This window comes from Mus caroli, chromosome 1, assembly GCF_900094665.2.
Source record: "Mus caroli chromosome 1, CAROLI_EIJ_v1.1, whole genome shotgun sequence".
Taxonomy (NCBI): domain Eukaryota; kingdom Metazoa; phylum Chordata; class Mammalia; order Rodentia; family Muridae; genus Mus; species Mus caroli.
The window spans coordinates 31,437,905-31,453,267 of NC_034570.1; the positions used below are offsets into that span (position 1 = coordinate 31,437,905).

General features: G+C 48.9%; 1 protein-coding gene across 3 annotated transcripts in view; it reads right to left on the bottom strand.

Moving 5' to 3' along the window:
• Positions 1–5,110: 5,110 nt before the first annotated feature.
• Positions 5,111–15,363, bottom strand: part of Tmem131 (transmembrane protein 131) — a 149,473-nt gene continuing 139,220 nt past the window's right edge. The window contains exons 33-41 of one of the 3 annotated variants that reach the window (XM_021159927.2): positions 14,688–14,815; positions 12,143–12,267; positions 11,806–11,955; positions 9,107–9,269; positions 8,234–8,355; positions 8,040–8,136; positions 7,743–7,840; positions 6,983–7,137; positions 5,111–6,126 (exon numbers count right to left, since the gene is read on the bottom strand). In XM_021159927.2, the coding sequence (XP_021015586.1) occupies positions 5,842–6,126; positions 6,983–7,137; positions 7,743–7,840; positions 8,040–8,136; positions 8,234–8,355; positions 9,107–9,269; positions 11,806–11,955; positions 12,143–12,267; positions 14,688–14,815 (1,323 nt within the window). In that variant the 3' untranslated portion in view covers positions 5,111–5,841. The remainder of the gene's footprint in view (positions 6,127–6,982; positions 7,138–7,742; positions 7,841–8,039; positions 8,137–8,233; positions 8,356–9,106; positions 9,270–11,805; positions 11,956–12,142; positions 12,268–14,687; positions 14,816–15,363) is intronic. The other 2 variants (XM_021159947.2, XM_021159938.2) reach the window with 2 other exon arrangements.

Genomic DNA, 15,363 nt, shown 5'->3' on the forward strand with positions numbered 1-15,363 from the left:
TGTGCTCCCTTCACGTGGGTAGTCTGGGCCAGGGTCATTTGTAGTCACAGAGTGGACTAGACAGAGTAGGGTAATGAATATTGACTTTCTGCTGGAGCTGACAGAAGACTTCTGGAGACAGACAACGCTTCATGCTCACACACAATAATAATAAGGCTAAACATTTTTAAAGATTTATTTCTTTTCAGACACACCAGAAGAGGGCATCAGATTCCATTACAGATGGTTTTGAGCCACCATGTGGTTGCTGGGAATTGAACTCAGGACCTCTGGAAGAGCAGCCAGTGCTCTTAATTACTAAGCCATCTCTCCAACCCCGAGAGCTAAAAAAAAAAAAAAAAGAATTTTCTTAGTTTTTTGTCCTCTTGGAAGTTTACAAGTATACTTCTTAAATTTCATATTTTATAGAATATTCTATTGATTTTATTATTATGATATTTTATTATAATACCTCAATATTTTATTAGACTATTTTCTTCCCTGTTATTTTTTTAAATTACCCTTATAGCACCGTGATGTTGGATCTTGTCAAATCAAAGCCAGAAATGACTTTTAAAGTGTTTTATTATTCTTTGGATGTTTCACACATGCATACAATATAAATTGATTTTATTGATGCTCCCCTCCCCCTCCAACTCTTCTGCCATTTCCTCATCCCACATTGCAACCAATTTCATGCCGTCTTTGAATAAAATATTAACTTTACACCCAGAAATAAAAGAGAGATTACCACTGTGAATGCAGGAAGTATGAAGACTTCTAGCCGAGTGCAGGCAGAAAAGAAACAGAAAACCATCAGGTGTGGCTTCGTTCACTTTATTCCAGAGGGGTAAAGCTCCTTTAGAAACCCCTGATGGATACTTTCTCTAGCTCCTCCGCTGGGGACCCTGTGTTCCATCCAATAGCTGACTGTGAGCATCCACTTCTGTGTTTTCCAGGCACTGGCATAGCCTCACAAGAGACAGCTATATCAGGGTCCTTTCAGCCAAATCTTGCTGGTGTATGCAATAGTGTCTGTGTTTGGTGGCTGATTATGGGATGGATCCCCGGGTGGGGCAGTCTCTGGATAGTCCATCCTTTTGTCTTAGCTCCAAACTTTGTTTCTGTAACTCCTTCAGAGAGGCCCCTCGGTCTTGCAAACTTTATATGCCCCAGTACAGGGGAACACAGGGATAGCATTTGAAATGTAAATGAAGAAAATACCTAATAAAAAATTGGAGGGGGGGGGGAGAGAAAGCCCTGATGGAGCCATCCCAGACTGTGGAGTCACCTCAGGGTTAATGGCCTTAGAGGGTCCCTATATTTCCTTCTAAGAGATGGCCTTTTTGAGATTTACTTTCTTGCACCAGATCTCCTTAGGACTAAGGTTGTAGAGGATTGTAAGCCACCGTGTGGGTGGTGGGACCTGAACCCAGGTCCTCTGCAGGAGCATAAGGTGCTCACGACCAGCCCTGCAGTGCCTTTTCTGAGACAAGTCTTCCTGTGTAGCCTTGGTTGGTTGGAGACTCACAGAGATCCCCCTGCCTCTGCCTCCTGATTGCTGAGATAAAGGCGTGCCCTGCCCTGCTGCACCTGCCACTCAGCTGTATTTTCTGTTATCTGCTGAGCTCTTCATTTCTAAGATTGCTATTTGTTTTATTTATTTCAGAATATATAATTTTATTGCTACTGTCTTTCCATTACATGTAAGCTTTGGGGGGCTGGACAAAGTGGCCCAGTGGTTAATAACACTGTTCTTCCCAGTGCCCACATCGGAAGACTCACAACTGTCTGGTACTTCAGGTCCAGTGATCAAACAGTTTTGGCAATGAACAAATGTGTATTCTCTCTCTCTCTCTCTCTCTCTCCCTCTCCCTCCCCCTCTCTCACACACAATACACACACACAAACACTTAATAAAAATAAAATTTTCTAAAAAATTACACTCTTACTAGGCAGTGGTGGCGCACACCTTTAAACCCAGCAGCAGAGGCAAGCAGATCTCTGTGAGTTTCAGGCCAGCCTGGTTTTCAGAGTGAGTTTTAGGACAGCCAGGGCTACATAGTGAAACCCTGTCTTTATTCAGGGCCAAAAGATACACACTGGTTACTGTTGTCAGCCTTGAAGCAGCATCTAGGGGGTCACCAACAGTATGACTTTCTGAGCAGTCCAGATACTTGTCTTGCTGGTTTCCATCTCCATCGGTTTGACTCTTACACATTTCCACGTGGCAGGATTTGGCTGCTGGGTTTCAACGCCTCCTTCCCAAGCAGGGTTCCCATAGGATGCATTTCCAGAAGGGCTGAGCTTTGGAGGTTTGTCCAAATGGTTATTTTAGTATGGTCATGCTGCTTCCTGTCTGCCAGGAACCATGGAGGTGCAGATGAAACCTGTAAGCCAGCTGACTGTTGGAACACATCCTGACCAGAGGTCAGTTAACCTCTGTGATGGTAAATTTTTGTCAAGTTGATTGATGCACACTAGGGCCAGCTGGCAAGAGGAAGCCTTCATTGAAGGCACGTCTGTGGGGGCATTCTCTTGATTGATGATGGATGTCGGGGATCCAGCCTGCTATGGGTGGTACCACTGCTGCCCAGGGGATTGTATAAGAAAGCAGGCAGAGGTGCCCACAGAGCAAGCCAGCAAACAGCGCTCCTTTGTGCTGTGTCCGTCCCTTGCCCAACTTCCTTAAATGACGCTGATTGGTTTTAATGTCAACTTGATACTAATTGGACTGAGTAGGGAACCTCATCTGCAGAGCTTTTCTGATTGACGTGGCAAGGTGCACCCCAGTTGTGGGCTGTGTCTTCAGGTGGCAAAGGGTATTTCAGAAGAGACTTTATTTTGCCTTTCTCCCCCGTGGTCTCCCTTCTGGGCACCCGGTTGATTTACCATTGCTGCGGACAGCTGCACTGGCGTACAACCAGCTACTGTCATGGGATAAACCAGCAACTCCCCAGCCAGCTCGGGGTCTGGTGGGATGTGTGATTATGTAGGTTTCTGGCTCCCAGAGCCATCCAGGCCCAGGCATTAGCACCCTTCGTGAGATGGTTCTGGGATGTGGCATACTTGGGCCCACTGAAAGGTGACATGACAGGAAGCCCTCTTCCAAAGCAGAGCCACTGCACAGACAGACCTCAGGTTACCCCAGAAATGGTCATATGCTGAAATGTAGAAATACCTGCATGCTGGAGCACACCCCCTCCCCCGCCCTCCAGAGGTTGACACTCTCCTCCCCTGGATGTGGAGCTGGGTAGCAAATGCCAGGGTATGTTACTAAACTGTTGTCCTAGGTTTCTGTCTGTTTGAATTTCGTTGTTCTCCTGCCTCAAAATCTAGCTCTCACCTTGCAGCTTGTAGGTAAGCACTGAGCACACCACATGCCTGCCTGCCTGGATACCTACTGTTGGAAGTATCTGGGGGAAACCTGGGCTCCCTAGAGCCCTTTGTCTCCTAACAGCTGTATGGTGTTCCTCAAGTTGGCCAAGGAACGTCTCATGGGTAAAATGGGAACTTAGAGTATAATCTGGCAACCTCGGGGGATTCTTATGAGCAAGTAAGTCCCCCACTGTACCCTAATCACGGTAGAGCTTTGCTAGTAACATTTGTCCTTTTATATTGCCAAGATTTACTTTTCATTATTTATGTGCTCGCATGCTGCATGTACATGTGTGTGATCATGTGCATGGCTGCAGATGCCAAAGAGGTTGCTGGATCCTTGAAGCAGGAGTTACATGTGGTTGAAGGAGCCTCTGACAACAGCAAGCGCTCTAACTGCTGAACCATCCCTCCAACCCTCAGTCTGTGGGAAGCTTACCCGTGCAGACCTCTGCGCTTTCCCTGGTGTAGAGAGATTGTATGCCTTGCTTTTGCTCTCATTTCCTAAGTGCACAAGAGAGCCTGCTAACCAACAGGGCTACAAGGCCAGGAACCAGCTCTAGGGCCAGCTCTAGCTGTCCAGGAAACCCTAAGAGGAAACCCATAGTGACCTTGCTGGTTCTGATGAAAAGCAGGGAGGGCTAGATTAGAAACCACACTATAGGATGGTTCATACACACAGCACGGCCCATCCGCAGGGCGCTTTGAGTTCTTCACATGTAACTAGCCTCAGACACCATAGGACGGTTCATAGACACAGCATGGCCCATGGAAGGGCACTTTGAGTTCTTCACATGTAACTAGCCTCAGAACATATATGTTCGTAGCTCCCTGTTGCCTAGCAGTCCTTTATCTGTAAAATCCTGGAAATAAGGACAAGAAAAGCATGCTGGAGCAGGAAGGACCACCAGGTAAGTTGGAACCCAGATGGATGGATTGCGGTGTGCTGCTATTGTTCCGGTGTAGACTGTGGGTTCTTTCTGGAGAAGCTGTAGGAGACTTACTGTTGGAAAAGGGTCAACAGTTTGTTAAAAAGAGAAATGTCTTCGGTATGTGCAAATCTCTGCCTCCTAGACTCTAGAGTCTTTTAGTCAGTCCTGAGGACTCAGTTTCCAGACCGTACTGCTACCTGAGGCTGGCTTCTCTGCCTCCGTTGTGGTTCCATCTCCCAGTTTCAGATCTATCCAAATGGTGTGGCTGAAGTGCTAAAGACCCTTTCTTGGTGGGTAAACAGCTTCTAACTGCCTCCTCTACCCTCCGGTCAGCTGCCCCAGGTTTCAGTAATGCAAAACTGGGCATTCCTGCAGGTAGTCTAAGGCCCTTCCTGTGCCCAGCACAAGGCCCATTTTTGAGAAGGATGACAGTGGAGTGGACATGTGGGTGGCCTCCCTGAAGGCTCTATGCTGTCACAGTCACTCAGCTGGAAACTCCACAGCCCCTCAGAGGCCCAGTACAGATACCCAAGGTTTCAGGTGCATGCGGACACGGTGAATGGCTAGGAAATGTTAGCAGCTTTTTCTCTGAGGCTGTTGTGTTTAGGTTAGAGGCGAGGGAAGCTGCTTCCTGGACGAATCCCAACAGGCTTCTGGGTCACTGCCTCTCAGGGACCCTCTATGATCACTAGGAGGATTTTAGTAGCCCACAGCTAGCTGTAGTCCTGACAGGCCAGACACCTCTTGACCCATCACCTCAGTGGCACCATGGACAACCGTGGTGGGAAATGCATCTAGTGTAAAAAAGCAAAACAAAACAATTCAAGGCTTTTGAAAAAAGCATCATTTATTTCAAAGTACAACACAAAGTTGTATTTTAAGAAATACACAATCTTGTAATGTCAAGACTTGGCTATGTGCATTTCAGTTTATCTTTAAAATAAATTCAGGTATACAAATGGTACATACCTCAAGTACAAACAGCACAGAGTGCGTGCGGTTCCTGCTGGGCGCTTTACAGCCAGCCATTGCTCTTACGCTGGCTTACATTTCTGTACTCTGCTTTTAAACCAAGATAGCCTTACTTTAAAAAAATACTCTGTATTTTCAGCACAAAGTCCTCATACATTTTTAAAATTAGATCTTGGCGCATAATATTGTGAAATTATTAAAAACCAAACTTGGTAATTTAGTAAAATTGTCACATGCCAGGACTTGTCAATCAATTCAAATCACTCCCTTAACTGTAATGCCAAATTTGTGTTCTTACAGATAAAGAAGGCAGGAAGAGACAGGTGGGGACTGGGTAAGTCAAGATTTCAGGTGGACAGGTTGTAGTAGTTTGTGGCTGAGTCCAGACTTTTGTCTACAAGCACAACAGCAAATCTCAGAGTATCATAATTGCAAGAAAGATGTGAGAGAAGCGAGTGCAACAAGCCTGCCCTGCGAGGAGGGGAGAGGGCTTGAAGCAGTAAGGGCCTTCAGAAGATGTCTTGGAAACTGGCATATCATGATCTAGATGAGGGGCCCCCACTTCGTTTTTTGCTTAATTTTAATTTTCATGAGGGAAGTGCGAATTAGACCAAGGGTCAGAGCTTCTTCTTCCGACTGTGGGGCTCCAGATCCGCCAGGGGTTGTAGGTCTGTCCCAAGTCGTCAGCTGGGCCAGAGGCGGAAGGGGCGTGGGCGGCGGTGGAGTTTTCTGTGCCCATGAGGCTGATGCTCGACAGCGCGTTTGTTGGAGTGGAGAAAGGAAGGTTGCTGTTGATGTTGCTGGACCAGATGGAGCTGCTGAATGGAGTGGTGGACCACAAGCCGCTGCTGTTGCCAAGGATGGACTACGAAAAAACAGAAGGAACACAATATTGAGTGTGGGCTGAGCAGGGCCGGCAGGGGACGGAGTGGTCCACAGACTTCTCCCATTTTTATTGATTTTAAAGAATACTCCAGACAGTTAGCCATAGCTCTGATATTTTATTGCAGGCTGACGCAGCCTGGCTGGTGGACCCAGTGCAACCAGCCTGCTTTCTGTGTGTGGGTCTCACTGAGGCAGGCGCCTGCGTGGGTCCTGGCTACACTAACTTGTATCAAGATGCAAAGCTAACCTAGTGGTGTACAAAAGTGGTTTGCAAAGTCCACAGTCCGACTGACTACCTGGAGTGTATAGAGAATTTGCTGGTCTGCTTTTAAGAGTGGCCACGGTGTTATAAACGGGTGTCAGGACTATTACTAAGGGAGATGGGCTTTCCTATGGCCCCATCTTCACAGCACTACCCACTGGCCATGCGTGGCTGGTCTGGGGTTTCTGCTATTGGTTCGTGAAGGATGAATCCGTTATTGTTCTGGCCAGAGCACCTCCAGGATGCATAATCTTTGCAGAAAATTTAGAGTAGAAGCAAATGCGGCCACGAGCTAGGAGCTGTGTGCTTGCCAGGAATAATGCATGTGCAACTGGGCAGCTTGCCGTGGAAGAAGTAGGGCCATCCCTGAGAGCCAGGGCCTCAACCACAGCCCCTCAGTTTCCTCAGACTGTCCTGACTCTAATGGCTTTGAAGGGAGCCTCAGGCAGCTCAAAGAACAGTGTGACCCTGACAACACAGCCCTCCATTAATGGTGTCTCTGCGGTGTGACTGTCAGCACAGTCCACATGACAGACAGAACTGGTAATGACAAGGATTGGGCTTGGGCACTCACAGTGGCTGTGTGGGTTGGGGAGCTGGAACTGGCTGGCCAGGAAGGGCTGGGGTCTGTGGCTGGAGAATCCCAAAGGTAGGAGGGGCCACTGTTGAACTCATTCCAACTTCTCTGGGACGACTGACTGCAGGATCGCGACAGTTTGCTGAAAACTGCTGAAATATGAGACACTGGGTCAAGCCTCCTTGGACTCTGGGATGGGATGAGTCTCTTAGCAACATACCTCTCAGTGCCATGTGCATGAGCTGACACAGACCTTGTAAGCTCCCACAACACTCTGGGATGTTCCCAAGAACACAGGCACATACAAGGCCACAATGTGAACATCTAACACAGTCATCACTAGAAGGCACCGTGTCCGATCCTGGTCTTTTAGCTAACTCAAGCACACTGCCCGGCAGATGCAGGGAGTCAACTTCAGACCAGAGTCCCTCTGAGAAGCACTTCAGCATGTGCTGTGGAGCACAGCCAGCCGGCATGCTCTTCTGCACTGCGCCCTGCTGCACCAGGCAAGGGTGTTAGGGAAGACTTCCACATGGCTGCCTGGTTGTGTGCGGGGTTCTCAGAAGCCCTCCATGACAGGAGAAGCACACCTGTCCCTCCCCTAGACTTCCATATAACCTATCACCAGCCATTGCATTGAAAAAGATACCCCCTGCTCAGATGGTAGCCATGTCTCCTGTATTAAGTGTCCCTAAAGCGTCACACCCCTTTTCTTGTTACAGGCGTCCACCTTACAGACCCAGGGCCGAGTACTTACCACCTGTCAGATTAAAAGAGTTTCCAAAGGCTGAGAATGAATTGAGGGGGGTGAAGTCAGGGCTGTTGGGGTTGCTGACAGGACTCCACAAACCCGAGCTGAACGTTGCAAGGGAAAATACACAAAATGGTGGTTAGTGAACCCGGCCATCTACGGCTTCACATGGAGAGCTGCATCAATCGGGGCTCGGATATGAAAACACAGAGATGGGAGAGCCTACCACGTGGCTGCTATAGGAAAGATGCCTCCCGCCCTGGGAGTCTCAACCTCATTGCTGCCCACGGGTGAGCCACACACCTGTCAGAGCCATCACTGTCAACAGGAATGTGTGAAATGCCAAGGCTGCTGGAAAAATCTGATTTGTTTGAAGAAATTTTAGCAAATCCATTCCCACCTGAAACAAGGACTGTGAATCAGTTTGAGGCTCAGCTGGACAGAGCCCATATGCCACACTGTTCAGGTGTGGCAGGCCCTGGGTGCAGGCCACTCACCCGGGCTCTTGTCATAGCCTGCAGCGACAGCGGCGAAGGTAGGGTTGCCGTTCTTGCCGGGGAGCGAGGCCGCCTTTGTCAGCTTGCTCTTGCTGCTGCTCGTCTGCTTGGCTTTTGTGTCACTACAGCAAGAAGGAAAGAACTGCCCCTCACTGGTGGTGCCGACAGTGGAAGAGTCCAGGATGGCTCAGAGCACAGAGGAGCCCTGTGAAAGTGTTCTGGGGTCCAAGAGAGCTTAGCCATATGGAAAATGAGGGGTTTCTGGGAAACGAGGAAGGAGACTGAGGGAGGTACCCCAATTTAGGGAATGGGAAAAGGTGGAGACCACATTTTGAAGAACCTGAAGGTGGCCCCTTGGCAAAGAAACCTGTGAGAATATCAGCCAATGGTGGGGCTGGTGGGACAGGTCCATTCATCAGGGCTCTGTCCCCTGAACATGGTTATAGTGGGAGTCCCCAGTCAGTAAGCCCCCTCCACCCAGTCGGTCATGGCTTCCTGATGTCTCCGCAGAGCCTGTCTGGAGGACATGGTGCCTATGTGATACTAAGCCTGCTGGCACAGAGGGAGGAGTGTGTCACTCTACAACATGTTACGTGGCAGTGACACAGATGTCACAGCCTGATCATGCACTCCACTCAACACTTTAGGTGAAGCGCTCCGTCGTGGGATGCTTGCCACACAGTTCAAGAACACAGTAACAGACTTGTTCACAGACAGGATAAGGTCAGTGCAGGGGTCAGGTACCTGGAACACAGGAAGAGCTCATCCCAGGTAAGGGGTCTTATAATGAAAATGGGTTCACACGCAGCGCAGCAGGCACAAGAGCGTGGGGTCTATGTGTCACTGTGATGACCAGAGGTGAGAGCAGCCTACCTGCCGGAGCTGTTGACAACGCTGCTGTAGCTTCCACGAGATGTGAACGGGCAGGGAGCGGTGGGCAGAGAAGGAGAGGCAGGTGTTGGCGAGGTCTGGCGTTGTTTTAAGAAAATGTCTGCATTGAGGGTTTGCAGAGACAGTTTATAAAGACTGTCAGTAGCTGGAAATTAACAAAAGGTCCCATTAATGTGACAGTTTCATCTGGACTTCTCATAGTTATTTTTGATGTGAAATTCGAATGCTTCTATAAAGGAGACAATGAAGACTTATGCATTCCACTTAAAGGTGCTAAGGAGAAGGGGGACATGTGCATCTCTTGGTGCCTGTGGGCTTCAGGGAATACAAGCACTTGCTCCCCAAATGCAGGGCAGGGCAGTCAGCTGAGGCCACTGAGGACCAGAGGGAGCTGTGCCTCCTTCCAGGGGTAAACCTGCAGCAGATGAAGTGCGCAGGCTGAATGCCCTCAGTCCAACAAGGTTCCTTGTCTCAGCCCCGCTGAAGGTGCGGCTGTGGCTCTCAGTATTCCCGGGACTGTAAACATCTATACAGCTGCTTTAAAAACTTTACAATATTTCAGTGTCACATCGGCACTCAAACTGGAAGGAGGAGTAACAACAGAAGATGTGTTACTCACACAGCTGCTGTGTGTCCCTGGGTGCTGCTCCTAACAGGGGCTCAGGACAGGACTCTGCCCAGCTGTTCATGACACACTGCATCCCCAGTCTGCCCTGCTTCTGCACTGGTCTGCTGTGCTGATCTCATGTCTGCTCAAGCTGTCAGGACCCCGTGACATCAGTGCAGAGTGTAGCTCCTATCTCCTGAAGCCCACGGCTCCATTCTCCATGGTCAGGTCACCTTTTTTCTCCTACACCCCCAGAGGCACCAATAACCTTTATCATTGCTTTAGCCTGCCACCTGCCCACTCGTGACCATAAAGGTGACCTCTCTATTGCTCTGCTGTTGCTTATGCCCAGTGCTCATCACAAATGCTGTGTGTGTGTGACATTTCTTGCCTGAGTTGTTCATAAGCTTCCTAGAAGTCTCCAGAGCACAGTACGCTTATTCAGCACATTGATGTTGAAGGTTGATTTTTTTGTACAAATGCCCAGCTCCTTCCTTCCCTTTTCATTTCTCGGGTGGGACCTTTTCTGACCTGCCCCTGGTGAAGGATGAAATCCTGGGGGCAGGCCCCGCTCTGGTGCAGCCTGGATGGGAGCCATACCCAAAGGCTGGTGAGTTCAGTGCTTATCCCAACAGCAGTGCTCGCTTGCAGGTGGCGGCTTGTGAGGGCCGCTAGTGGATTAGCAACTGAGCAGACAGACTACGAGGAAGTTGCCCTTCACGGTCACAACCTCCCTGTGCCCTCTTCTCTGCTCCCAAGCTACCCAGCTGAGCAACCTTGCTTCGCCACACCCTTCCATAATGCTTTCTGCTTTGCTACAGACCTAAACGCAACAGAGCCAGCTGGCCATATGCTGACTCTGCCACCTGTAAGTGCAAGCAGCTTTCCTGCTGGCTTGTTCACCACAGGTTTGTGTGTGTGTGTTGGCTTGTGTTTCCTGAAACCTGTCAGGGAAGCTCTGTGTGCAGATGCGCTTGACAAAGGAAGATGGAACAGAACTGAGGAGGTCAGAACAAGGCTGGAATAAGGCCTGAAGCTGGGGAAGAAAACCTCTGGCTTCAGGTACTTCTCCCCTGGGGTAGCCTTCCGTGGCACTTTCCTTGCCTTTTAAGGCATGAAGAACACTCTTGGCTTCCTTTCCTGGTACTCTTTTGTACTTCCTTTTGCTGGCTACTCTTATGTCAACTCGACACAAGCTAGGGTCACCTGAGAAAAGGGACCCGCCCCCCTAGCGCGGCCTATAGGTAAGTGCATCTTCTGGATGGACATGGGAGTGGCCAGTTCTCTGTGGGCAATGCTACCCTGGTGGTCCTAGGTGCTATGGAATCAGGCTGAGGGAACAAGCCAGTAGGCAGTTCCGCATGGCCTCTGCACCGGGGCAGACAGACGGTGACGTGGACGCATAGCTGACTGAACTTCCTCCTCAATGGTAATGGTGCTTCATGAGAGCAACAGAAACCCAAGCAAGGGAAACCTCCAGCCAAGGGTTGCTGAATGGATCCTGACTGTACACACGGGATAGAGTCCTCTGACTAATGCTTTGTCCTGACTCAGCCTTAGTGGACAAACCAAAGCTCTGAAGCCAGCAGTGTCCTGCAAATATGCACCTGAAGTTGGGGTCTAAGGAAGATGGAAGATCAAAGGAAGAAGCAGGAAAACTGGGCACTAAGGCAGTAGAGGTGTCCAAAAGGGACAGTGACAGTGTGACCTGGGCACTCCCTGGCTTCCTCTGCCCACGCTGGAGACAGCGGAGCCAAGTCCAGTGGGGCTGATGGTGAGAGCAGAGTAAATGGCTTGGGGCCAGGTTGAGGTGTTCTCTGAGCAGGAAAGCGTGGAAGGGCTGTATAGACATGGGCCTGGGCATCGGGCTTTCCTCCAGCTGGTCTAGGATCTCTGGCCTCTCTTACCTTCTATGATGTAAGTCGACCATTCCCTGGCCAGACAGATGCACTTTGGCTGAAGCTGGCTATAGCAGGCCACCCACAGCAGTCACTTCTGGAAATAACCTCCCCACCCTGCAGCTACTGGATCGGGGGCGGCCATGGAGCACAGTGGCTTCTAAACCCATACTTACAGCTGCTGGGCTTGTGAACTGGCACAGCATCCCATTCTGGTGGTGGAGAGTCCTTCTCACCCTCTGAGCTGCTGGTATTGCCTAGTTCTTGACTGCTGGGGAGGAACTTTGAGAGGGCAACTGGCCTGTTTTCCACTAGCTTATTTGTACCTGCACAGAATTCAGAAAGGAAAGTTAATGTGGGAAGGGTTTTCTCTCATGAGCCTGCTTCAGTGAACCCTCAACACTGCCTTCACAGGCTTCCCAACACAGCTAGCAGCTACTGCATGGCTACCACCGGGCACTGGCAGCCATGAAAACAGTGAACCAAAAACATCTGTGATCAACATGATGATACCTTTTGTTTTCGGGGGATTTCGTGATTTGGATCCACTTGCTAGTGTAGTTGGAAGAGGAATCTTGGTTGGGAGATTTCTACGCTGTTTATTTTCCAGTGAGGGAGTGTACGGTAGTTCAAAGGAACTGAAAGACAAACAAGGATGTAGACACTATTGGTCCTGGTGTTTAGAGCAAGGCTGTAAGTCATCAAGAATGGAAGTAGCCCACAGTTCAGTTGCATGCCTTACTTACAGTTTCCTAAGCCATTACCTACCTAGTTCTAAACGTGGACTCTGTGCACTAGACATTCTGGGAGTGTGAGTGTGTATGTATACACGTGTACAGGTGAGGGTCTAACCTCTGCTTCCCAGATTGGAGTGCAGTGTCTGCTTCAGGAAATATGGGCATGAACTTGCTGCTCGGAACCAGCAAGGGCAATTGTGCTACAACCGAGCCTTTTCAGGGCTTGTACCACACCGTGCTCCTGAATGTATTTTCCAACAGAAATTCTGCCATGGGTGGGAGTCAAGTTCTAGCCCCATAGAGAGAGCATCAGCTCAAGCAATGCAGCAGAGCAGGACAGAGGTGCTCTTCACAGCGCACGCAGGTTCTGTGATGCCCATCAAGGTGAGTCAGGCCTTGGGAAGGCTGCCGACGGCAGACGGCTGACAGTCTGCTTGCTGGGACAGGGCTGCAAAGTCTGTACAAATCTATTTTCTTCCTTCCCAGTGCTGGGCAGTAAATCTGGGGCTTTGCATATGCCAGTCAGGTTCTTTCCCACTGAGCATGCTCTTTATTTTGAGACAGGCCTACTGAATTGCACAGGTGCAGCTCATGCTAGCCCTTGAGTTTTTGATCCTCTTCAGCCTTTGAGTAGCTAGAATTAAAAAAAAAAAAAAAAAAGCCCACCATAGCCAGCCTTGAACAGGCATTTTTTGAGCTGTGCCTCTCAAATGTCCTTAAGTATGCTTCCTGCATCCGAGCTTATGCGTGTGATGTCAGCACATCCCTCAGACCCCGAGTGTCACATCAGCACATCCCTTAGACCCCACCTTGCTCTGCTGTTCAAGCTCTTTCTGTACCCCTCGAGCCCCTAGTTCTCATTTCTAGGCTGCTGCTAATTTTTGCTAGGTTCAAGGTCAAAAATAAACCACTGTACTCATTCACAGTAGAGTTCAAACATCAAAATAGCTCTAGATTTTTAGACCTGGTAGCCCCCAAATCACCATGGCTCTTCTACTCCTTGTTAGACCAAGAAAATAAGGAAGGCCAAGTGTGACTTCATGCAAGAGCACACACTGCAATGATGCTTGTTTAGACTTTATAGGGGGTGGGTCCAGCTTAGACTTTATAAGGGGGTGGGTCCAGCTTAGACTTTATAAGGGGTGGGTCCAGCTTAGACTTTTTAGGGGGTGGGTCCAGCTTAGACTTTATAAGGGGGTGGGTCCGAAGTAGTGTAACAAATAAACTGGAACAACAACAAAAAGCCCCATCCACCCCCAAAACAAACAAAAACTCCAAGAATGCCATTTATGGGCAGTGTTACACAATTTTCTGTTCTTCTACTTCTGGCTGGCAGGGCTAGTTTAAAATTCCATATTCTAAAAATGGCAGAAGCCTCCTAAAACTCAGACACCCAACCTCCTGGTAGAGGCTGTGTGAGCTATTTTTAGGTAAGTTATCTGTAACTGTGGGGGTGTCTATTTTACAAGGTTTAACTTTGCCACTGTAAAATTAATTGGCTTTAAAGAAAAAAAGGTGCCAGACTATTTTATTTCTTGCTAATTCAATATTCCTAAATTAAGCCAGATGGTTTCCAGAAAAAAAATTTAGAGCTTTTAAATAGACAACAGCCAACTGACTTGAAACGATTCCATCATCAAGGGTGAGAGAGGTTCAGATGCCAGCTTGGTCTTGGCTCATGTCTCACACCCTGGGAGGCTCTTTCTGGGGTGCAGGGAGGTAACAATGATAAGAGAACCCCCGTCCTTCTTGCCTCACCTCCCCATCTGCCATCAACCATCACCTCCACAATGATAACAGTGACATCAGCTCAGTAGGAGGATGCTAGCCCAGTTTATGAAAATATGAAGAACTCTTAGTCAACAACCCATTAGCTCAACACATCCTTTTTCTTGGGAAGCAGTCCACAGAAAGCCTCCTTATGGGGCCTGCCTGAATTCTGCCCTGTGGGTACTAGACTTCTTCCATGGTAGGCTTGTCTCATTGGGGACACCATCCCAGAACATGATTCAGGCAAGAATAACTCTTCCAAGGTTTACAGCACAGAATTCTAGATCCCAACTGCATTCCCTGGTTTGTGACGCTGCAGACGCCAAGCTCTTGAAAAAAGTTAGCTCCTTTACCAGTGGGTGACCCGTCAAGGTTACTTCTGTCCACACGGTAGGTACTGTGGGTCTGTATTAAACCCAAGAGACTGCTAACCCTACCCTCACATGCCTGGCATCAGAAGCAGCAGTGCATGGCTTCTGCTGCCCACACCCTCCCTTAGAGAAGTGACTGAAGCAATGCCCGGCTCCCACCAACAACCCCACGATACTCACCTGCCTTTCACATCTGTTGGGATTTCTTTCTTAGCGTTTAAGAGCTTTTTGCTCTTGGGCTTCCCTTGAGACAGTTCACTTTCCTGTTTTTCAGGCACGGCTGGTCTCCCCTTGTGCTTCTCTGTATCCTGTAAAGACGCAGATGCAGATGCTCAGAGGGATTAGCAAGATGATGGAAATGAAACCATAACCCAAGGCACAGCCATACACGGCAGCCTGAGGAATGACAGAGCCCCACTGCAGAGCTCCTTGCTGGCCTCTAGTTTTCCGTGTAAATCAGGCTTGGCCTTGAAATCCACGTTCACATGTCTGGGCTTCCTGAATGCTGGGTTTACAGGTGTATACAGTACGATGCTGTCTGCATAAACTCCCTTTTTGAAACCTGTCGAACCTCTATCAATGTTTTAGCTGTTTTTAACTTAGTGTAATTGACTTTTGATGAGTCTTAAGTGTACAGTCATTCAGATTACATTTATGTGCAGTGGGCAGTGGCAGTATCAATTAACTTCTTACTAAAGTACTGGGAGTAAAACCTGGTCTCTACTTATAAGACTGATCCAGTAGAGGTTATAGTGCTGTGTGTATATGTGTCTCAGTACTCTCCCCACAGTGCTGTGTGTATGTATGTCTCAGTACTCTCCCCAGTGCTGTGTGTATATGTGTCTCAGTACTCTCC